Source organism: Tiliqua scincoides, chromosome 8 (assembly GCF_035046505.1).
Source record: "Tiliqua scincoides isolate rTilSci1 chromosome 8, rTilSci1.hap2, whole genome shotgun sequence".
Taxonomy (NCBI): Eukaryota; Metazoa; Chordata; class Lepidosauria; order Squamata; family Scincidae; genus Tiliqua; species Tiliqua scincoides.
The window spans coordinates 39,099,435-39,123,106 of NC_089828.1; the positions used below are offsets into that span (position 1 = coordinate 39,099,435).

At 44.9% G+C, this 23,672-nt stretch overlaps 1 protein-coding gene across 2 annotated transcripts in view; it reads left to right on the forward strand.

The window, feature by feature from the left end:
* The window catches only part of LOC136659467 (scaffold attachment factor B1-like), a 49,655-nt gene extending 27,431 nt beyond the window's left edge, over positions 1–22,224 (forward strand). The window contains exons 15-21 of one of the 2 annotated variants that reach the window (XM_066636692.1): positions 8,562–8,858; positions 9,054–9,194; positions 13,338–13,380; positions 16,211–16,323; positions 17,275–17,387; positions 19,834–19,882; positions 21,847–22,224. In XM_066636692.1, coding sequence (XP_066492789.1) covers positions 8,562–8,858; positions 9,054–9,194; positions 13,338–13,380; positions 16,211–16,323; positions 17,275–17,387; positions 19,834–19,882; positions 21,847–21,973 — 883 coding nt within the window. In that variant the 3' untranslated portion in view covers positions 21,974–22,224. The remainder of the gene's footprint in view (positions 1–8,561; positions 8,859–9,053; positions 9,195–13,337; positions 13,381–16,210; positions 16,324–17,274; positions 17,388–19,833; positions 19,883–21,846) is intronic. The other variant, XM_066636693.1, reaches the window with a different exon arrangement.
* Positions 22,225–23,672: the final 1,448 nt, after the last annotated feature.

Here is a 23,672-nt window from a genome sequence, read left to right on the forward strand (position 1 = left end):
GTTTGGGATCAGAGTTTTCCTTCTCTCAGTTGAGCTGCCTTCCCAGGCTGACGAGTCCCATCTACCCGGTGGCTGTTTAGTTGCCTCTTACAACAAGTACAGCCAAACTGAGGGCCTATTCTTATCCCCACTCCCCAGGGGTTCTCAACAATATTCTCAACAATAAAGCCTTACAAAAATGGCAGATAGAGCTTTTTTTTTAAAATGGCATATCTTTAAGATTTTTGCTTCTGTATTAAGTCTTGGTGTAGTGCTTATAAATTTTGTCTTTCTCCAGTGGGCGCTTCATGGCTCTCCATACCAACTGGGTACCTTCTCCCTCTCAGGCAGGCAGGTCATGCAGAAAGTCTTCCTGAGGGAAGGGGCTTCCCCTGTTTGACCAGAATGACCTGGCCTCTAGGAGAGTCAGGTTGAGTGAACTTGGGCCAGCTAACCTGTACTTGTTTGCTTCCAGTAGAGCATACTGCCCCTTTCTTCTGCCTTCGAGAGTCTTGAGGTTCCTTTTACAACGTGTGCACTGCCTTGCAACCACTCTCACCTTCAGGCCTCTGCCCTGCACGGAGCAGGTCACGGGGGCCATTTTGCCTGCCATATGCACGCACTCTTTTTTCTTTAAAGAGTGAAGGCCCACTCTGAGCAGAGCTAGTTGCATCGGCCATTTTGGCAGCCAGAGGCATGCATTTGCATTTTCTGCTCCCCTGACTGCTGTCTGTGGTGGAGCAGGAGACAGGATGCAGCATGGTCAGGCAGCTCTAGCACCTTGCTTTCCCTGAAGGGATTGAACTTCAGGGGCTTGGCTGCAGGGGAGTTCTAATGGCGCTAAGCCATTCTGCAGAGCCTCCCCATTCTTCCTGCACACTCCAGCAGTTGCACAGGCCCAATTCTCTGCCCAGATCCAGGGGCACCAGGGCATCTTGTCCAGGCACCACTGGTCAGTGAATCCTAAAGCCTCTACCTCTCCTCCTCTGTGGACAAGTTTGTGAAGGCAGGTGGATGATAGCCCAGCAGAGTGGGGGTTAAAGTGCCCAATGGAGCCTGGCTTATCAACTGACTTCTTTCTGCCAAAACACAACATGGTGAGTGATTGCCAGTCGGGTTCTGCTCTCCCAAATGGCTAGTCCTGCTAGAGAGGCCCCTGTTGCTCCCCCTTCGGCTTCTGAGCTCCCCCTCTGGGATGAGATCTGTGCTACAATTCAAAGTATCCTCGAGGCTTCTGTATCTTCTGGCATGGCCACAGAGATACCACCATTAAGGGGGTCACTGGTTTATAATGTGGTCCCTATTCCTCCTGTTTCCCAACATGGGCCCCTTGAGCTAGAGGCTGAGATCTCCCCCCCCCCCCACGTACACAAAGAATCAAAAGAAGTCTAGTGATCAGAGCAGCGAGCATTGCTCGCTTCCTAGCACCTTTGAGCTATAGAGGAAGAAGAGGCTTTACTGGGTTTATCCATTGAGGAGGGGGAGGTTTTTGAGGATGTTGTGCTCGATTCTGAGCGGCAGGGCAGCTGCCTTTTGTCATCTGATCTGTTCCACAAGCTTTTTGTTAGGATTGTCAGTATACTCGAGTTTCTGCCTCCATCTGCTCCTACAGCCAAGTCTCAGCCCTCTGGTAGCCATTGGCAGCTGCCTCTGTTTTTCCAAATCAGCAAGAGGCTCTCCAGGGGTTTCCATTGCTTGATTATTTCAAGCAACTCATAGACAAGGAATGGGCTACCCCCTTAAAGTGTAGAGGCCCCAGTCATCCTTCCTCTAGATTCAGGAGATGGACATGACTGATATGTACAGGTTTAAACTGCCTTTAGTTGATGCACCTTTAGTGGCACTGGGCTCTGTGTCAGTTCTCTCCTCTGACTGTGAGGGTCTGTCCAAGGATCCTGTCAACAAGAGGTTTGAGACTGCCGCCAGAAGAGTATCTGAAGCATCGGCAAGTTCCTTTAAATGCTTGTTCTTTGGATGCAGTGCTTTGCTGAACAGTACAATCTTCCACCTAAGGCACAATCAGATCCTAGGAAGATTGCAACTGCTGCTAACTTTGTAGCTGACGCCACGGCCAATTCAGTTTTTAGCAAGGACCATGGCAGAAGGGGTAGCAGTATGCAGAAGCACCTGGCTCCATAACTGGGATGTTGATTCTGCATCCATGCCAAAGTGGTCACTCTCCCTTTCTGTGGAACCAGGTTGTTTGGTGAGGTCTCCTAGTAGAGACCCAAGGAAAGCAGAAGATGCTTCCTACTAAAGTCTAGCATTCCAAATCTCCACAGAAGCAACAACAGTCCTTTTGTGGCTCAAGAAATTCTCTATCTACTTCCTCATCGGGAGGCCTCTATAGAGGGCAAAGACTGATCTGCATTACAGAAAGTCTTCTTTCAAGCCCCACTCTCAGCAGAACCAACATTTCCGTGCAAAGTGCAACAAGCCACAATGACTCCCTGAAATCCTCTGCTCTCCCGATCAGGGGAAAGCTGCAGTTCTTCGCTCACAGGTGGAACATCATAACATCAGGCAAATGGGTCAGGGACACCATGAGGTTGGGGTATTCGAGAGAGTTCCATGCGATCCCAAGGGACTGGTTCATTCAGGTTCGCAGGCCTGCCTGCCATCTAAAGCACTCCAAAACACTCGAGACCCTTCATCACCTGCTTCAGATCGGAGCCAGAGAGCTGGTTCCGGGGATCAAGTGGGGCTTGGGGGTGTATTCCTATCTCTTCACCATTCACAGTAAATCTGGAGACACCAGACACCTCAGTCTCAAGTGGCTCAACAGATGGATGTGGCACCAAAGATTCAAGATGGAGATGTTGAGATTCATCTTTCTTGCCATCCGGAGGAACAACTATTTGGCCTTCCTGGGTCTCCAGGAGGCTTATCTCCATGTGTCAATTCTTCCTTTCTTCAGAAGATTCCTATGCTTCTGTTAGCATGACATCCAGTACCAGGTATTCCTGGTATGCAGACCTGTATACAAGGTATGCAGACTTTCATCAGCTCTGAGAGTATTCTCCAAGGTTTTGGTCATCCTCATAACCCACCTGCATACCCAGGGAATAGTAGCCTTCCCCACCTTGACAATATTCTGCTGAAATCAAAATAGTCTGTGTTAGAACAGCAACACATAGATCAAACCATCCATTGCCTGAGGCACCACAAATTTGTAGTGAACCTGGAAAAGAGCTACCTGGTGCCCTCCCAGACCACAGTTTATCTGGGAGCAATTATCGGCACTCTCCAACACAATGTTTTTCTATTACAGGAGCATCAGATCAAGATCACGCAATTGGCAACCACAGTATTTAGTTCACACAAACCAGATGTCTTGATCCTAGCACGTGTCCTAGGCACGCAAACCTCCTGTCAGGACACTATACCATGGGCCAAGTTCTGGGCAAGAGCCCTCCAACATTTCCTGCTCCCTCATCAGTACTCCATAGCTCTCCAAAGGAGCAGAATTAAGCTGGACCTAGCCACCCGAACAGAACTTACAGGCTGCATCAGGGGTCCCCATCCTTGTGACCATAAGGACAGTCCTGCACATGGATGCCAACCTCCTGGGATGGGAAGCTCACCTGGAAGGACTTATATCACAGGGAAGGTGGTCTACAAGTGAGGCAAAAAGAGGTATCAACTACCTGGAGCTTCGAACCATTTTCTTGGCCCTGAAGACCTTTTTTCTCAACTGAAATTGGGGACAGGCTGGTTTACACAGACAACATCTCAGCCCAGGCTTACATTAGTTGTCAGCGAGGAATCAGGGAGCCTGCAGGTCCAAGCACACAGGATGTTTCTCAGGGCCGAATGGAACCTCAACTCTCTTAAAAGCAGAATACGTCCCAGGCTTCGACAACGCCATGGTAGATTGGCTGAGTCGGAAGGACCTCAACTAATCTGAATGGCAGCTTCATCCACAGGTCTTTCAGATGCTCAACCTCACCTTCAGATCCCTGACTCTGGACCCGTTTGCTTCTCACCACAATAGCCAGCTGCCATGGTTCTTTTCCAGGGTACACTGCCATCAGTCAGAAGGGATGGACGCATGACATCTTTAGTGGCCGTTGCATTTTTTCGCCTCCACCTCCATCAAGCATAATAATATGTAATAAATTACATATTACAAGAAAAAAAAATTACAAGGTAATAAAATCAGGTTTGAGAAGGCAGAAATTCTGTTAATAGCCCCTCCCTGACCTTGTTTACCCTGGTTTGCAGACCTCAAATTGCTAGCTGTCCTTCTACTTTCCTCTTCATCTACTTTTGAGACTGGACCTTCTGCTTCAGGAACCTATCCTTCAGGGACTGTACCTGCAAATGCTCCACTTAGCTGCCTAGAGGTTGAGTGGTGCTGACTCGCCAGATTAGGCTATTCAGAGCCTATACTCAGGACCTTACTGGCTGGCAGAAGGGCTTCCACCAACAAGGTTTACAATTACACCTGGAGGGTGCTAGTGGATTGGTGTTCACAGCACAAGATTCACCCAGAAAGAATCACGATAAGGGAGTTTTTGGACTTCTTTCACTCAGGCCTGGACAAGGGACTTATTGCCACTCTCAGAAGGCAGATGTCAGCTGTTGCCTCTGTGCTAGGTTATCCCAAGGGTACTTGTTTAGTTTCCTGTCCTCATGTTAAGAAGTTCATCAAAGGAGTGGCCCTGCTTAATCCTCCACATGTCATCAGGGCCCCCACTTGGGATTTGCTCCTTGTCCTTGAGGCCTTGACTTTTTGAACCTATGACCACTTGCCCCTTTAAGGGTCTTACCTAAAAGCAGTGGCGTAGCTAAGGGGGTGCAGGGGTAGCAGGTGCACCGGGCATCAAGCTTTAGGGGTGCAACAAGCTGAGCTTGACACTAGTGACCAAAATTGTGAAAATCTTGGTATGTATGGATAATACCATCATGTTTATATGTTATTGGAAAGGTAATTTAATGCTGAATGCAATGAAGTAAACTGCATTGGAATATCTGTATTTCATCAAAAGTTATGGCCAATTAATGAGAAAATGAAAAGCCTTATGGAACAAAAATTTTCTTAACTCAAAACTGACCTACGAGACTGATTGTTCTGAGAGCCAATGACATGTTATGAAACCAATAAGGTGATAATATGAGTCAGCTCACATTTCCATGTATCATAATATAGTTACCCCTGCTAACTGGGTAAAAAGGCACTTTTGCAAGTGGTGCCTCTTATATTTCGCAGGGGGAGAATAACCATTCCTCTTCACCCCAGCACAGTGTCTTGAACCAGTCAGGGGCACACTTTTTATTTATTTACTTAATTACTTTTGATTTTGTCTGACGGGGGGAAGGCAGGTTTCCCCCCAATTTTCACTTTTAAAAAAGCTCAGGCATGACATCACTTCCAGTTGTGACATCACTTCCAGGGCAACATTTTAAGCTTGGCACTGGGCTACACGATCATTAGCTACGCCACTGCCTAAAAGACAGCCTTTTTGGTAGGCATCGTTTCTGCCAGAAGAGTTTCAGAGCTAGCTGCCTTCTCTATATCTAAGGAACTATGTTACTTCCATGAGAATAGAGTGGTTCTTTTTCCTGACCCCACCTTTCTTCCAAAGGTGAACTTAGTTTTTCACAGGTCTCAGAAGGTTGTTCTCCGGTCTTTCTGCCCCAACCCAAGTCATCCTAAAGAACAGGAATGGCACATGTCTTTCTTTAGAAAGATGGAGGCTGTATTTGTTTCATGCAAACCAAGGAAATGGGTTCAGAATCTTGCCTTCCATTGCCTCCAGGTTGGCAAGAGACCTCCAAAGCCTACACGGCTTACAGGATAGAAACCCCCTCTGGAATTATAGCATACTCTGTAAGGGGCACTGCCACTAATGTGGCATTTAAGTCATTCCCTTTCATAGAGCAGGTGTGCAAGGCTGCTAGTTGCAGCACTTCGCATACCTTTATAAAACACTAAAAGAGTGACACATTCACCTCTGGGAATGCTGCCTTTGCCAGGTATGTGCTGCAGAGTGTGGTTTCTCATACTTCGGGCAGCTCCCACTCTTGAGGGGCACAGCTTGGGTAGTTCCTACTTGTGGAGGACTGACCCTGCCATGGAGAACGGGGAGATTTGAGCTTACCTGTGAATTCCCTTTCTTGGTGAACTCCATGGCAGGGTCAATCCGCCCACCCACGCAGCCTGATGTAAGATTAGAAAGGGAGGGGAGAAAAACCATAAGGCGGACACATAAGTACCGTATTTTTCACTCCATAAGACGCACCTAGTTTTTAGAGGAGGAAAACAGGAAAAAAATATTCTGAACTAAATAGTGTAATAAAATACTTAATAAACTATAACAGAGTAACGTTTGAACCATGTAAAGTGAACAGCAGTCAACAGTGGCATTAAGAACCATTATCACCATCATTAACAAATGGAGAGACTTAAAGGTTTGAGTACTCTAGTTTTCTGGAAACCCCAAGAACTCAGAATTTATAAAGCTCACAAAAGCAGGTGCACGCAAATAGGGGATCACATTATCTTTCTGCTACAATGATGTTCTGCCAAATTCCAATCCATTGGGCCTTGTGCCTGCTTAAGGCTGATCAGTCCCCCTTGTGCAACTCACCAGTGCAGCAAGCAAAAGTGAGTCCAGTTCCAGTCCACAGATGCCAAGTAAATCAGTCCCATCAATCAGAGTTGCCAAATCAGAGTCCAGAGCCAATAAGCCAAATTACAGTCCAAGGTCAGGTTCCAGGTACGGTAGGTCAGTCAAATCCATCAGGGTATCCAAGTCCAGTCACAATCCACAGTCAGATTCCAAATTCAATAAAGTAAGTCAGTCTCCTCTCCTCTCCTACCTCCAACCTGCACTCCTTCAAAACCCACAAACCCTTTCTGCCTCAGGTACTCCTTATATCCCTGAGGGCCCTATTGCCTTCCAGTGGCTGCAGCTGTGCAGCACACTCTGCTGGATGCCCAGGCCTTACCCTTAAAGGGGCCACTGCTGACACCACATCTACCTCCTCGCCAGTTCCCATACAATACAATACAAATGAACAAGTGGAAAGTCCAACCACAACTTGAATTCTCAAGACACAACAAACCTCTGGATTTATGGTGAGAACTGAGCCTTACCTGGGGCTTGTGCAATAAGCAAACACTGGCATTCTGACCAAGGAGACAGTTTTTTCTTTGTGATGGGGGGGGGGGCTTACATTCAGATGCTGGATGAGGTGAGTGAAAGCGCCCCTCCCCTGCTGTGTGAGTGTGTGGGGGGGAGAGCATCTGTGTGTGTAAGAGAAGGGGGCAGCCTGTGTGTGTGAGAGAGGGGGGAAAGTGTTTGTGTTGCAGAGAAGTTGTGATGCTCCAGGCTTGGGGTGGGGGGAAAGAGAGGCTGTGATGCTCCAGGCTTGGGGGGGGGGAAGAGGCTGTGATGCTCCAGGCTTGGGGGGGAAGAGAGAAGCTGTGATGCTCCAGGCTTGGGGGGGGAGAAGAGTCTGTGATGCTCTAGGCTTGGGGGGGAGCAAGAGTCTGTGATGCTCCAGGCTTGGGGGGGGGGAGAGAGAGAGAGGCTGTGATGCTCCAGGCTTGGGGGGGAGAGAGAGAGGCTGTGATGCTCCAGGCTTTGGGGGGGGGGGCGGAGAGAGGCTGTGATGCTCCAGGTTTGGGGGGCAGAAGAGAGAAGCTGTGATGCTCCAGGCTTGGGGGGGGAGAGAGAGGCTTTCCTGGGAGTAAGCCCCCCTGACTCTAATGGGACTTACTTCAGAGTAGGCATGCACAGGATTGGGCAGCGAGACTGCCACCCCACCCACACTTTCCTGGGAGTGAGCACCAGTGACTCTGAGACTTACTTCTGAGTAGACACGTGGGCTTGCGAGGCTCAGGCTCTGGCGGGCTGCGGCGCCTTGGAGTCCTGCTCATCGCCCTCGCGCTCCGCCCGGCGCTGCTACAGTCCGCGCGGGCGCTGAGGGAAGACAGGAGCCCCCCCCGGCCAGCTCAGCCTCTGACTGCCTGGGGAAGCCGAGCAGAGCAGAGCGGGCAGGGGGCGGGGCGGGGCGGGGGGCAGAGTGTTTTTTTGTTGTTGTTGTTTTGTTTTGTTTTTTTAGTATTCGCTCCATAAGACGCACACTTTCCCCACTTTTTTGGGGGGGAAAAGTGCGTCTTATGGAGCGAAAAATACGGTAACTAGTCAAGGATTCATTTACTGAAGTTTCTTCCATTCAAGGCCCTTCATGGCTTGTTAGGTGCTCGAAGGACACTGCTGTGCAGCTCTCTTTTTCTCCGGGTTAAGTTTACAGCCTTTTTTACACATTCATTTCTCTAGAGTACTTAAACTGAGTTTTTCCTTCCCTGGAGTTCCTTCTTCGTTCTCAGTGGTGGAGGAGAATGGACATGTGAATAGACAGTGCACAGAGGGGTTTTCTTCAAGGCTTGCATAGTCTGGGAAAGCATGGGAAGCCCCTACCCTCAGGAAGACTTTCTCCCTGACCTGCCTACCTGAGAGGGAGGAGCTACCTGCTTGTGGAGGACTGACCCTGCTATGGAGTCCAAGAAGGGGAATTCATAGGTAAGCTCAAATCTCCCTGTGCTTATAAATTTTATCTTTCTCCTGCAGTACCACTCGTGAACGTCGGGAAAGACAGCAGCGTTTGCAAGCTATCTGGGAGCAAGAGGAAAGGGAAAGGCTGGAGATTGCACGGGAGAGGCTAGAGATTGAACGGACACGCCTTGAGCGGGAACGAATGGAGCGAGAGAGGCTGGAGAGGGAGCGCATGCACATTGAGCATGAGAGGAGGCGTGAGCAGGAGCGTATTCAGCGTGAGAGGGAAGAGCTGCGGCGACAACATGAGCAACTGCGTTATGAGCAGGAAAGGCGTGTAGCGCTGAGGAGGCCATATGACATGGATGGGAGGTAAAATGAACTTATGGCTTCATTTACACAAGTGAATATTGGGAATCTATGTGCCTGCATAAGCTCTTCAGGAGGGCATGTCACATTTTGCACAAAAGTATATTCATTGAAAACTATCCAATTTGTGGGAAAATTATGTGGAGAACAAAGATGGAGAGAAATCCTCTTTCAGTTTCTTCATCTGATTTTTCCTAGCAGGAGAGATGACCCGTACTGGCCAGAGACAAAGCGGATGGCAATGGAGGATCGTCATCGCTCAGATTTTAACCGCCAGGATCGGTTCCATGACTTTGATCACAGGGATCGCGGGCGGTATCAAGATCATTCCTTAGAAAGGTTAGCTAGTAGCATGAATGCGTTTGCTGCCATTAAGGGATTTGGCCTATTTTCAACATTGCTTCTTGTTCAGTTGGACACTCATGGAAATGTTTGTCTCAACAAAAGAAAGAGTGCTTCTCCTTTGTGAAAAATTCTGGTTTAAAGCATATGGTATTTATTCTGAAGCCTGTGCAGTGGTATTTCCCAAACTGTGGGTTGGAAATTGGAAAGCCAATTTTTGGTGGGTTGCAAAAAGTTTTTGAAACATTAAAAAAAAAAACTTTATAAGCATCCTAGCCTGGTTTGCAAAAGAGAATCATTAGCTGGTATGAGGTAATCTTCATACCCCAAATTAAAATACCACATTTTCTGATTTTCTCTAGTAATTGGCATGCCATAGATCACATGTGAACCCAGTTTCAACCTTTTGTCTGGCCTGGAAATCCCTAACTAACTGCACATCTTGCTCTCCAGTTCAGCCTTCTGAGTACACTGGAATTACTGTAAAGGTTTGAGGGAACAGTCCTTGAACTCCATTTCTAGGGAGAGTCTAGCAAATGTCTACATACATGCTGTATGTAAGGTCTCTAGCAGCCACAGAAGCATAGGATCCTAATTATTTAATAATAATTAATAATTTGTTGTTGTTACTGTTGTTGTTAAATATTTTTATATTTTTTTTGTCTAGTGGGACGCAACAGATTCTCATTTTAAAAAGTTTGGGAAGTACTACTATACAGCAAATCACTATCAGAGTCTATTAGAATGCATGATGAGGGGGAAATATAATTCTATGCAGTCTGGGCTGTATCTGTAAGCATACTTAGATCTGCAAAAGAGTATTTTTTAATATCTTAGTATTGGCCAATCCACAAATCCATCTGCCACTCCTGCGGCCCCCTTTCCTGGAGGGAACAGCCTAGAACCTGAACCAACTACTGGGGGCAGAAGAGAAGCAGCTCCTATCCCACAGCAACCCACCTCTAATTATATTTTATATAGATTTCTTTTTCAGATATGGGGTGGGGATAGACTGAGGTATAGGGTTACACAGGTTACATAACACAACAGGATATTGGCCATTGGGTCACAAAATGCATTTTAAAATAAAATTTTTACATCTAAATAAAGTTAAGCACAAATTCATCCATATAAATCATCACTGCATAAAACATTTAAACTGCTGAACTTACTGTACTCGATCTATAATATTTATTCAATACTATCTATCTAATCATAAAACAGTTTCCACTATCTTCTTACTTTATTTAAATCTTTATCTTTCATTTTTTCTATTAATACATCCATTTTTGCAATTTCATAAATCTTATCTATTAATTTTTCTCTATTAGGAATATCTGTAGATTTCCACAATTGTGCATACAATATTCTTGCAGCTGTATTAATCTTATAATAAGATATTTCTTTTCTTTAATTTCTGACATTATATTCAAGGAGGTATATTTCTGGTTTGAATGGTATGATGACATTAAATATCTCTTGAAAAAATTTTTGTATCATTTTCCAAAATATCTTGGCTTTTTCACAAGTCAACCACATATGGTAAAAAGTACCCTCAATCTGATTACATTCCAACGCTTATTTGACACACCTGGGTACATTTTTGCTATTTTATCTGGGGTCAGATGCCATCTGTAAAACATTTTATATAAATTCTCTTTAAAAGAAACCGCTATCGTTAACTTAATAATTGAATTCCAAATTTGATTCCAATCATCAATCAAAATTTATATCCAAAATTTTTTAACACCATTGAGTCCTTCACTACCATCTTTATCTGAAGAAGAAAATTATACATTTTCTTGATGTATTTTCCATCATCAATCAAGAATATTTTATCAAAACTTATATCTTCTTCATAGGTGCCTATTTTGAGATCTTATATTCTTGATCTTATTTGTAATTCATTCCACTAGTCCAGACATATTCCTCTCTCTTCCAGCTCCTCCTTGCTTAGCTCTCCTTTGATATTTAACAGTTCGCTATATGCTCTATTTTGATCTTTTTTAATCCAATTTGGGTTAGTTGCAGTTTCTAATGGTCTTATCCATCTAGGGAGTTCATGATATACTTTGTAACTTACTTGTTCCCATAATAGCATTAAAGATCAAGAAGATCTTTAATGCCAGTGGTATGGTTGGCAACCTTCAGTCTCGAAAGACTATGGTATTCCCAGCCATAGACTTCTACAGCACTTGGTATTCCCAGGTGGTCTCCCATCCAAGTACTAATCAGGCCTGACCCTGCTTAGCTTCCGGAGATCAGATGAGATTGGGCATGTGCAGGGTAACAGTTGCTGCATATGGGAACAAATAAGCTGCAAAGTATATCATAAACTTTGTAACTTAAATGACAGGGTAACTTAACTTTGATAGCTCATAAGATTTGTAAATAGGAGGGCTATTCTGGAATTAAGTACTGCTTGGCTGTTAATAAAGCAAGACTTAAAGAAAACAGTTTAATACAGCTCAGAAGTTAAATGCCATGGCCACACTACATCTCCATCTGAATTGAAGCAATTGTCATGTGGGACATGTCATGTGGGACAAGCTTCTTTATCCCCTCCATCAGCTGGTAACCCATTTGCAGGTCTGTGTGTGCGTATTGTCCTGCAGAACATGACAGTGTTCCTCTCCTTTTGTTCTCCTGCCTCCCAGGTGATGGTCTTTCTTTAAAGTTCCATAACAATGTGGCCAAACAGTCAAAGTTTGTTTGGTGAATGTACTGTTTGAGCAATAGCAGCTCAGACAAACTTTCTCCAACAAGAAGCTGATGGGACCTTTTGGACAACATATCTTAAGATGTTGTCCAAAATACCCATGTTTTTTAACTTTATCATAAAAAAGAACGGCATACCAGCCTATTTGTAAATCATGTGCTTCTAATATTACTGCTTTTGAATTCGGCATGGTTCCCCAATCTTTTATCTAATTCAAGGCTGCTGCTTGATAATATAACTCCCAATCTGGTAATCCAAATCCAGCTCTTCTTTTATAGTCTTGCAATAATTTCAGTCTTATTTCAGTCTCACATAACACCAGAACCAGGGGACAACCACTAAAATTGAGTGTTGGAAGAGTTAGAACAGACAAAAGAAAATATTTCTTTACTCAGCGTGTGGTTGGTCTGTGGAACTCCTTGCCACAGGATGTGGTGATGGCGCCTGGCCTGGATGCTTTAAAAGGGACAAGTTTCTGGAGGAAAAATCCATTACGGGTTACAAGCCATGATGTGTATGTGCAACCTCCTGATTTTAGAAATGGGCTATGTCAGAATGCCAGATGCAAAGGAGGGCACCAGAATGAGGTCTCTTGTTATCTGGTGTGCTCCCTGGGGCATTTGGTGGGCTGCTGTGAGATACAGGAAGCTGGACTAGATGGGCCTATGGCCTGATCCAGTGGGGCTGTTCTTATGTTCTTATTCTCGGTTCTAATTATATTTTGTATATAATTCTGTGTTATATGGCTTTGAGACCCAATCTTGCCTGAAAAGTAAGGTATAAATGTAACAAACAAATTCCCCTTTTAAGCCACTACAGCAGTGAATGAGTGCGTCTTGTGACTCTCTTTGTCAAGAACCATAGAAGCTCATAAAAACAGGTTTCAACACTCCTCAAAAATTCACCTTTAAATTTCTTTGCATAAACCAGGGGTGTCCAAACTTTTTGGCAGGAGGGCCACATCATCTCTCTGACACTGTGTTGGGGGCTGGGAAAAAAGAATTTACATTTCAAAATTTGAATAAATTTACATAAATGAATATATTAGAGATGGAACTTGTATGAATAAATGAAGGTCTTGCAATAGCTCAAGGCCTATAAAAGCTTTGCACAAAGCAAGGCCAGTCTTTCCTTTGCTGCCACTGCTGCATCATAGTTGTGAAACAGCAAGCAGTGGAGGCAGCCCTCATCCCACAGCCCACATGAAAGGGCAAGCAGTCAGCCTCTTGCTGAGAACAGTTGCATCGGGCCAGCGCAGGCTCCAGCGAGTCTCCAGAGGGTCATTGGAGACTGGGGGCTGCCCGTGTGCTGGATTGGGAGTCCCCGAGGGCTGCAAATGGCGCCAGGGCCAGGGTTTGGGCACCCCTGGCATAAACCAAGGAAAAACTGATTGGAAAGATCTGACTTGATTGTCTTTCCAGGAGAGAAGGGTCACGAGGAATGATGGGAGACAGAGATGGACAGGTGAGTTGCAATGTTTGTGAACAACCAGTAGGGGTTACAATGCTGTTTACAACCTGGTATTTTCTGTTAGAAGACATCCTAAAAAGAAGGTTTTGTTGTAAAGAGAATCAAGTTCTGTATCAACAGAAAAAAAATAGAAGTTGTTATATCCAGAACTCAATGATCTGGAAAGCTCTGTTTACCAAAAATTGGCTAAAAGGCAGGTTATATTTCACTATTCTATTATGCACTGTCAAAAATGAAGTAATTTGGGTCTCAGTCTGGCTATTCTTCCATCCTTCGCATGGTTATTTGCACCAGAGCATGTTCCTATTTGTGTGTTAAACCCAAATGAACTGGAGTACCACATTCTCCCACACAGAAGATACCCTGGAGCTGCTCCCACGGTCTTTCACCAGTCAAATCAATTTTGCCTCATTTTGACAAATGGCCGTTTCTTGGTGTCCCTCTCCTTGTCTCTGGCATGTGTGTGCACATTTCATTCTCTGGATCATATTCCAGGTAGGGGGAAAGAATCAGGGTAGGGGAGTGGTCTCACACTCCCCTTGGTCTCACACTCCCAGGGTTTTGGGGTGCTCAGAGTTGCTGGTTCTGAACCCTTGAGCCCTCAAAGATCCCTGTTTGGTAGTACTGCCACCCCGCTGTAAGAGCCAGTGTCTCAGTCCAGGGAACTGAGACCCTCTAGGCTTAACTATATCCTTTGTAGGCACTGAGCACTTTCTTCACTTAAAGTCTCAGTCCTCAAGTTACTAGTCCACAATGAGGATTTTTGGTAGCTTGCTGAATGGCTAGGCAGGATTCTGAACCTTTGTCCCCAACAGACAATGAACCAACATGGTAAAAGGATTTTTACTTTATTAAATACGTAGGGTTACAAAAAGTTACACTTCTGTACTGAGTACACTTCTGTACTGCAGCGAGTTATGGACTCTCCGCTCACAACAGGAGAGGAAACTGAACGCTTTCCACATGCGCTGCCTCCGACGCATTCTCAGCATCACCTGGCAGGACAAAGTTCCTAACAACACAGTCCTGGAACGTGCTGGAATCCCTAGCATGTATGCACTGCTGAAACAGAGACGCCTGCGTTGGCTCGGTCATGTCATGAGAATGGATGATTGGCGGATCCCAAAGGATCTCCTCTATGGAGAACTCGTGCAAGGAAAGCGCCCTACAGGTAGACCACAGCTGCGATACAAGGACATCTGCAAGAGGGATCTGAAGGCCTTAGGAATGGACCTCAACAAGTGGGAAACCCTGGCCTCTGAGCGGCCCGCTTGGAGGCAGGCTGTGCAGCATGGCCTTACCCAGTTTGAAGAGACACTTTGCCAACAGTCTGAGGCTAAGAGGCAAAGAAGGAAGGCCCATAGCCAGGGAGACAGACCAGGGACAGACTGCACTTGCTCCCGGTGTGGAAGGGATTGTCACTCCCGGATTGGCCTTTTCAGCCACACTAGACGCTGTTCCAGAACCACCTTTCAGAGCGCGATACCACAGTCTTTCGAGACTGAAGGTTGCCAATACAAAAAGTTACAAAAGGCAGCAAATGCTAGAGGCATAAAAACTTCTAGGAAACATATCAGCATAAAACAACAAAGCTAACTGGCTAACTCTATTATTCTCTGACTCTCACGTGGGTCAGCTTCTTTTGTAGATCCTCAGGTCAGTTACCTAAGGCCACATGGTCCTGGTGGGGCAGGCTGTGCACCCACCACCTATCGCACCAAGAGACAAGGAACAAAGACCCTGTCCTCCAGAAGTGGGGCTGGAAGCTCGCCCTCTCAGCTCTTCCCTCCCCCCTGGAGATCTACAGCTGCATTCCATCCTTAATGGGCATCTTTCTGGCTGCCTAGGTGCTACATAATCACCTTCCATTGAGTTGTAAATTCTTAGCAGCTAGGAAATGCAAGCCACTTCTGTGTTACTGTTTTAGCTTGGTTCAGGCTTTGCAATGCTACTAGGCCTAAACTGTACATATTCATGACAGGGAGGAAGTGGATCATCCTACAAATGTCAAGTCACATTTTCTGATTCTTGCCTTACTTCCTCAGTGTGTGGAAGACTTGAACTGCAAGCTTGCATCAAGCACATGGGAGTGACAGTGGTTGAACTTGGGAGTAAATACATCAGCCTTCAGTTGTAGTTTCTCAGTCCTGAATATGATTGAATTGTGTGGCATGTGATAGGAGTGCTGCAGGCAGTTGTCAGATACCAGAGGGCCTAATCAGGCCCCAGAGCCTTCCATTCTGCTTTATGGTTGGTCAGAGCCCATTCTCAAACAAGCAGATAATTTCTAGCAAAACATTTGTTTTACAGATTTAGATTTAGAGACCTTTATTGGCATAAACTCATGTTCCAACAGAGTCATTAATGTAAAATAAGATGTGAAGAAAAATAATGAATTTAAAATAAAATAAAGGTCACACAAATTTTAAGGTTAAAATGCAAACAAACCGTACAAATAAACATTACACCAATCTCTTTCCATACCATTTGTTTTACAAATTATCTTCCCCTTAAAATATTTCAGCACATTATGCACATTAAACCCTGCCTATAGTCAACTGAACAGCAGCAATGCCTGCAGCAAATACACCTGTTGAGGTGTTGGCACAATCCTGCTTCCCTCTGCCCTTCCTTACCTCTCCCTGTGAACTGAACTCCAGTTCTGGTGAAGACCTAGCCAAAGTGGGCTTTCTTTGTCCACTCCCTCTCTGTTTTTTTTCCTCCAAAGAGAAAAACAAGGGTGCATTCTTTGGTATTCCAGTTCATTTCTGAACTATGCATATGTAGCTTAGATAGCATTTTTGCATCTTCTCTGCTTTTTCAGCACTATGCAGATGAACGCCATGGGGGGCCAGATCGCCATTCACGGGACAGTTGGAGCAGCTATGGGTCTGACAGGCGCATGAGTGAAGGACGGGGGATACCCCCACAGTCTCGGTGAGTCTAAAGGTTTTTTGTTGCTGTTGTTGTTGTGGCACCCAGAACAGGCGACATTCTAGAGTACCTGGAGGTACTGTAGGTAACTACTAAGGAATTTTTTTTGTATAACATGCTTATAAAACATTGTAATGTTTTATGAGGGGTATTCTGAAACTAAGTACTGCTTGGCTGTTAAAAAACCAGGACTTAAGGAAAACAATTTAATACAGCTCAGAAGTTAAATACCATGGCCACACTACATCTCCATGCACTCTCCATCTGAATTGAAGCACTTGTCATGTCCTGGGACAAGTTTCTTTATCCACCAGGCTCAGCCAGTTCATAACCAGTTCTGCAGGTCTCTACGGGTGCGCGCATGCATTGTCATGCAGAAGAAGCAGAATTCCTCTACTTTTTTTCCTAATCTCTCTCCTGCCTCCCAGGTGATTGTTGTCCCTTAAGGTCCCATTAGCTTCTTGTTGGAGAAAGTTTGTTTGAGCTGCTACTGCTCAAACAGCACATTCACCAAACAAACTTTGACTGTTTGCTTGTCTGTTTGGCCACTGTGTTCTGGGACTTTAAAGAAAGACCATCACCTGGGAGGCAGGAGAGGAACATTGTCATGTTCTGCATGACAATATGCACACACAGACCTGCAAATGAGATACCAGATGACTGAGGGGAAGTTTGTCCCACATGACAATTGCTTCAATTCAGATGGAGATGTAGTGTGGCCATGGCATTTAACTTCTGAGCTGTATTAAACTGTTTTCCTTAAGTCTTGCTTTATTAACAGCCAAGCAGTACTTAATTCCAGAATAGCCCTGTATATACAAACCTTATAAGCTATCAAAGTTAAGTTACTCTGTCATTAATATGTATGTTGGAGGTATTTAGACTTTCTCTGTCTTTGGTTGGATAAGAACTATCTTTCTCTCTCTCTCAACATAAATTTTTATTTCTTCTCAGAGATGGACGAGACTGGGGGGATCATAGCAGGAAATTTGAAGCCCACCAAGATCGTTCCTGGCAGGGCAATGCAGATGGAGGAACGATGAGGCGGGATCATGACCGATGGCAAGGTAACTTTTTTCTAATCAACAATTTTGTCTTGAGAGTACCTACATAAACAAGGCATTGTGCAAAAGAGACGGACTTACAGTCTTTAAGAGTGTTGAGGGCAAAATTGGAGAATGATATAATGCCAGAATTGTAGGAGCAGCAGTGAAAGTATTTGTCAGGTTGTTGATGCTCAACAGTTTCCCTGAAAGTTTGAGTTGATTTGGACAGTCATCGAGTTAGATTCAGAATATTACAAAAAAGAACACTATTTTCACCACCTCCTCACTCCTGCTTCCTCCAGACTTAGTGCCCTTTGAAAGTTGAAAGTTGATCCCAAGGATCAGAGGACCCTTGGGGATAAGTGTGTGATTATGGAATAAAAGTCTGTTGACAGAGGAGGTCAGTGGAAATGCACGTGTTGCAGTCCTTGCGTGAGCAGAAATGCTGTTCCACTTACACAAACCTTTCCCTGATCTAGTCCATTGTCTGGCAACTTGGTCTGCAAAATCCAAGTTGCTGCCTTTTCACCTTTGTGAGCCATTAGTTTGCTAACCCACAATATTTCTGCTTTCAAAGCACTCTTACCTTTTCACTCATTGCTTGTTCCACTCTAGACTGAATTATCAAACTGTACAGCATATCACTATTCCTTTGCCAAAACTCACTGACTGAGCAGTTTGAACGTTTTGATCATTAAATGGTTGTTGCAGCAGCTCACTCAAGCCTAATCCTGAGTTGCCCGGAGCAAAGGGCTGCCGCAGCGCCAAATACGGCTGTCACAGTATCCTGTGTGCCCTGAGCAGCTGCTGCCGCCTCCTCTGGAGGAGACTTTCCTCCCCTTTCCCCAAGTAAGGGAAGTAGCCCCACAATGGAGCTACTTGATTCTGCAGCAGCTCTGGAGCTGGCACAGAATCAAAGAGTTCCATGTCAGGCTGTGCAGCCCGGCACAGAGCTCAGGAACCAGTGGAACCAAGCTCTGCCGGTCCCGCCCTGCTCCCCCTGCCATGCCTTCTCCCTGCCCTCTGCCCACAGTCCCCCCACCCTGGAGGGCCTGCCTCCATGTCCCCACTGACCTCTCCACTGCCTGGCATTCTGGGTGACCACTGGGTGGCAGAATGCAGACCCAGCACTGGAGCTGAAACTGTGGGCTCACGCTGGGCTAGCTCCAGCACTGGGTCTGCAGTAAGGGCTTGCAAATGTGCCTTACGGCATGTTTTGTGACAGTGCACACTAGTGGTTAGCTGGCATGCAGAGCTCAGAATCGGGTCCTCAGTGACTTTATTGGCTTGTACACAACAGTTGCCAACACAAAGCTGGCAGCTAGTTTTTAGTTTTCTGCTTACCTAAAACAACGTTTTAGACTGCTGATCTGCAGTTGATTTACTATATAGGTGTGTACACCATTGCTTCCCAAACTCATACAAGGGATTTGGGAGCACTGTAAGTGTATGTGGGGAAGGGAGGAAGGCAACAACGCAATAACCAGGATCGAGCTACTGTGGGGGATGGGGCGGATTCTACTTACCTGCAGTCACCACTGCAGTCCTGGGGGGTCCGGGGAGCCCTCTGCAGGCCTCTCCGTGCCTTCAAAAGTCTTTAAAAAAGAAAAAAGCACTTCTGGTTTTCTTAATGAAACTGGAAGTGCCTTTTTTCTTTTTTAGGCTTTTGCAGGCATGGGGTGCCCTGCAGAGGGCTCCTCAGACTCCCTAGGACTGCAGTGCTGGTTGCAGGTATGTAGAAAATCCCCCTCCCATCCCCAGCAGCAGCACAATCCTGAGGATCACATTGCTACCTTGCTGCCTTCCTCTCCTCCCTGTCCTTTAAAGGGGCAGAGACCAGTGCTTCACTTGCTGGTGGGTCACAACTCACCAGTTTGCAAACTAATGGTCTACAGTACACTATATAGACTTAAGCCAGTTTTAGAACTATGTAACTCTCATGGCTCCTACCTAAAGAACCTGAGAACTTTCTAGAATACTGTATGGTGCTTTTGGTGGTGAAACTCCTGGTACTGATTGTACTGTGCATGTTTTATACGAGCTGATCAGCCAAGCATTCGTCTAGTTAGGGAAGAAAGCTACTGGAATTTTCAGTTCAGCTTCTTAGAGGGAAGGAAAGCTGGCTGAATAAACCTCACACAGCCCCTAGGAATATGTAGTGTGGGGCAAGCTGATGACTAGAAAAAGGTGCCAGGTGTTAGTGAAACTAACACTGGGGATCCTAGAAATTAGAAAGTTAGTGCAGAGCTAAGGTAGGAAGTGGCTGCAGCTATGGGCTGAATGCCACATTTGATTTGAACTAATTATTTAACTACATGTATCTGCTTGTAAAGGAGCTAGAGATCTCTGACACAGAACTATTGATATGCCCAATCAATCTGTATCTTTCAGGGCAAAATGCAAGAAATGATTAGCAATTCCAATTTATGGTATGGCTGTAACCTTGGAATTCCTATCTTTGTTCTAGGTGGTGGCAGAGGGAGGCGTGGCCACATAATGCGAGGCAGAATGTCTGGGTAAGAAGCTTTATCCTTGGTTTCTACGTTCAGAATTACACTAGCCTTTTCTCTAGCTCAGCATGCTTTCCCAGTCTTAATTCCAGCTCTACCCTAATATTACTTCTCCTTTGTATTGCTCCATTACTACCTTACAGGCTTTGTGTGAGGACCTGGAGATAGTTATGGAAAGAACTGCCTTGGCTGTTATTTCATAGCTGAATTTTTATTTTTTTTATTTTTTTTTGCTGTATTGTGTTGAACTTCTGTTTCCCTTTCATTCTAACTAGAGGAAGGATTACACAGTCTGATTTTCACTAGTTGACCAACAATCGACAGTGACCATAGTTCCTATTTAAACTGCACAGTTTATTCATTTGTTTTACTAAATGTGTATCCTGCCTTTCAGTCTCAAATTTGGGACCTTAAATGTCCCAGTGTAAGATAAGCTTATAAAGGTGAAACAGTACGGAAACCTTATTTTAGTTTGGCAAATTGCAGGGGGCTTCTGTTGGTTGGTGGTTACAACACTGCCATTTCAAAAACTGTCACCCAGTTAATATTAACCGGTGCGTGTAAACATATTTAGGAAAGAACTGTAACTTGGAAGCTTGCTTAGCCCCACTGCTTGCTTAGCAGTCTATTTTATTTGATTTTTATCTTGTCTTTTGATGCAGAAGGATCCCTAAGTTAGCTTATGTAAAATAATAAACTGCAATTACACTGAATCTGTTTTTGCCTTCTTCTGATACATAGGATTGCTCTGGGATAGTACATCCTCCCCACTCACATCCAAGTCCAGTTCTCATTGGGTGGTTTCGGTTGCTTCCATTTTCTTTCATCTTATCTCAGTCCTTCAACATCTGGCATTTGGGGTGGTCAGTTGCCTGGCTGCATGCTCTATTTCCTTTCCATACACCTCAGATCTTTTTACTGTCTTATGAGCAGAGTGGGAAAAGCCAGGTGCAGTAGCTTTATCACAGGTGAATTGCTGAATAATTTGTTACCTGCCTGTGTGCACTTTGACCCTCCTCTTCTCTCACCCTGTCCCTGCTCAAGACACTGGGGTATCTTTACTGTATTAGGAGTGGATATATGTTTCAAGGAATGAGTGAGGTTCTTTCCAATCATGGTAGCACAAACAAAATTCTGAATTTTCAGAACTGGCTCCTGTTAGACAGAAGCCAAAGTGAAGCAAAGGCAGAAGTGGTATGTATGTATCTAGCAAGAGGCAGGAAGAGCAGAGCCTTTACAGTGCAAACCTATACATTTCTACTCAGACATAAGCTTCACTGAATTGGAACTTAGTTCCAACTGATTCTATATAGGATTGTAGGCTTGGGACCCAAACCTGTTCACATTTACCTGGGAGTAAGTCCATTGACTGTAATGGGACTTCTGAGTAGACATGCTCAGAATTTGGCTCTTGATTGTCTAGATCAGGGAGTGAGCCTGGTCTCAAAGCCTTTACTTGTAGTCAGTATCATCTGAACTGCTCTGGTCTAATTGATGCAGGAAGGCTTCCTTGGCTGGTGTGGCTGGTCTTTCTTCTGTTCCCTATGTTAACCAGAACTAGATGACAGTGCAGTGGAAATCAGGAGGGAAGCCCTGGGTCTTGTGCTTCCCACCTTTCCCATGATCTGCCCCATGCCAGATCCAAAATCAGTAGACTACAGTCTGACATGGGGACAAAGGCAGAGATTCCATTTTTGGAAGTCTAATGGGTATCACTATAATGGGTATCAAAGGGTCTGGGAGGACTGGCGCAAGGTGCTGGCTGAGTTCAGCCAACCACAGACATAGTTGAAACCTTAAAGCACAAAAGGCTGAAACCTATTAAAGCACAAAATTTACAAGGAAGAAGGAAGTGGAGCTTGATCTTGGGTGCCCCCTTTGCATCCTCGCCTGGCAACTTAAGTCGCCTGACAAATTAAGGTTTGAGGCACATTTAAACATGAAATCTGACACTTGTGATCTCTTTTTAGGCGGGGAGGATTCATGCAAAGTAGCACACAAGGCCAGGTGTCACATGGAGAGGGACAAGGTGAAGGCTTCTCGGGACAAGATCGAGGAAACCGCCCTAATGACCCCCGGTTCAGTCGTCGCTATTGAATGTTTTAACGGATTTTTTAAATTGTGCGATCTCAAGAAAGCTGATAATACACTACTAATCAGTGTACCACTGACTGTGACTTAAGTTAAGCTTCATTGTTTTAATTCATAGCTTCAGTATGTGAAACTGTTCAGTTTTTTTTTGTAATGTGTTCTGGTATGTACTGCCCCCACCTCCCACTCTCACCCTTGATGCATTTGTTTTACAAGGCATTCCATTTTCTATAAATAAAAAATGGTTTACAATTTCATGGTGTCTGTTTTTCTGAGGTCTGGAAGAGGCTTCATTTTTCAGTTTTCAAATTGTTCAGGGTTCGTGTATATTGTGACATTGCAGAAATGGCAGGAAAGATTTGGAATAGGATTTATTAATATAGCATCCTCCATGTACATGACACTTTATAAAAAATGGAAGAATAGGTCCCCACCCCAGACTGGTGAGCACTGGTAGGCAAGGGGGAGACAGAAGTGAACAATGGAGAAGAATATGCATTTATCTTCAACCTCCAGAAGGGAACCCATGTGAGCCTACGACTGCAAACACTGATTAAGTGGAGTGGTGTCCACAAGAGCATGAAATAAACTGAATGGTCTTTAAGGTGCTACAAGATGTTGTGCTTGCATTTTATTTCAATTACAGGTAGTTGGGCTTAGTTACAACAGAGTATGACTACCAACTTGGGCCACAGACTTGACAGAAAAGGTGGGTTTGGGGAGGATTTTGAAGAAAATGGCATCAGGCAGTGGTCTGAGAGGCAGTTCCAGGCATAAGGGGCAGCAGAGGAGAGCAGGAGATCTTTGAATGGCTGAGGGAAGCAGCCATTGAGATGAAAAGTCATAGGCAGGGGTGAGTCAGAATATAAGAGCAGAAAGATCAAGCAGGGCCATGGAGGATTTTAACAGGTAAGGATGGTTTGCTTCAGTATGAACTTTGAGATCACTAAAAGTACAGATACAATTTGTATTGTGTAATAAATACAGCCAACATTGCCACCATTTAATTCCAGATGTGGAGACTGCCAGCTAACACTCCTTTTTGCGTCCTCTCCTGTTCTTTTGCCTCAGGAGTTCCTAGAAGGTACAAGAACAATCTTTGCTAATACTTACCCAGATGGGATAAGGAACTGTCCCACAACTTTCTGAACTCTCAACTTAGATTGATGAGTTATTCCAAAGAATTGGATCGGATTGTGTTATAGGAAGAAGAAAGAAATGACAGAGGGCTCCTTCTGGGCAAAGTCCAATGGCTAAGTCAAAACAAATCAGTTTAGCAGATTTACCAGAATGGTCATCTAATGAGGTAATTAATGAGGCACTTAATGAAATTGTAATATTGTCCTGCCCAAACAGATTCACAGTGATAGAACCAGTGTCCTTGGTGAATGAAGATACCAGCTGTGCTGCTGCAAGTACTTCATCTGCTGTTCCTCCTGCTGTTTCACCTTCAGCTCCAAACAGTGTGACTCTCCAACATAAAGCTGCTCAAGTTTCATAATCTTTGTGGGCAGAAAGGAAAGGGTAGAAGGACTGTATTTATTAAGCAATTGTTGGATGTGGTGGGAGAACATTGCTAACTGGGAGAACAGTGTTGGCCATTTTCCAAAAGAATAGCGCTTAATATAAGTAGATAAAAGTTAAGAATGTAAGAAGAGCCCTTCTGCATCAGGCCAAAGGCCCATCTAGTCCAGTTTCCTGTATC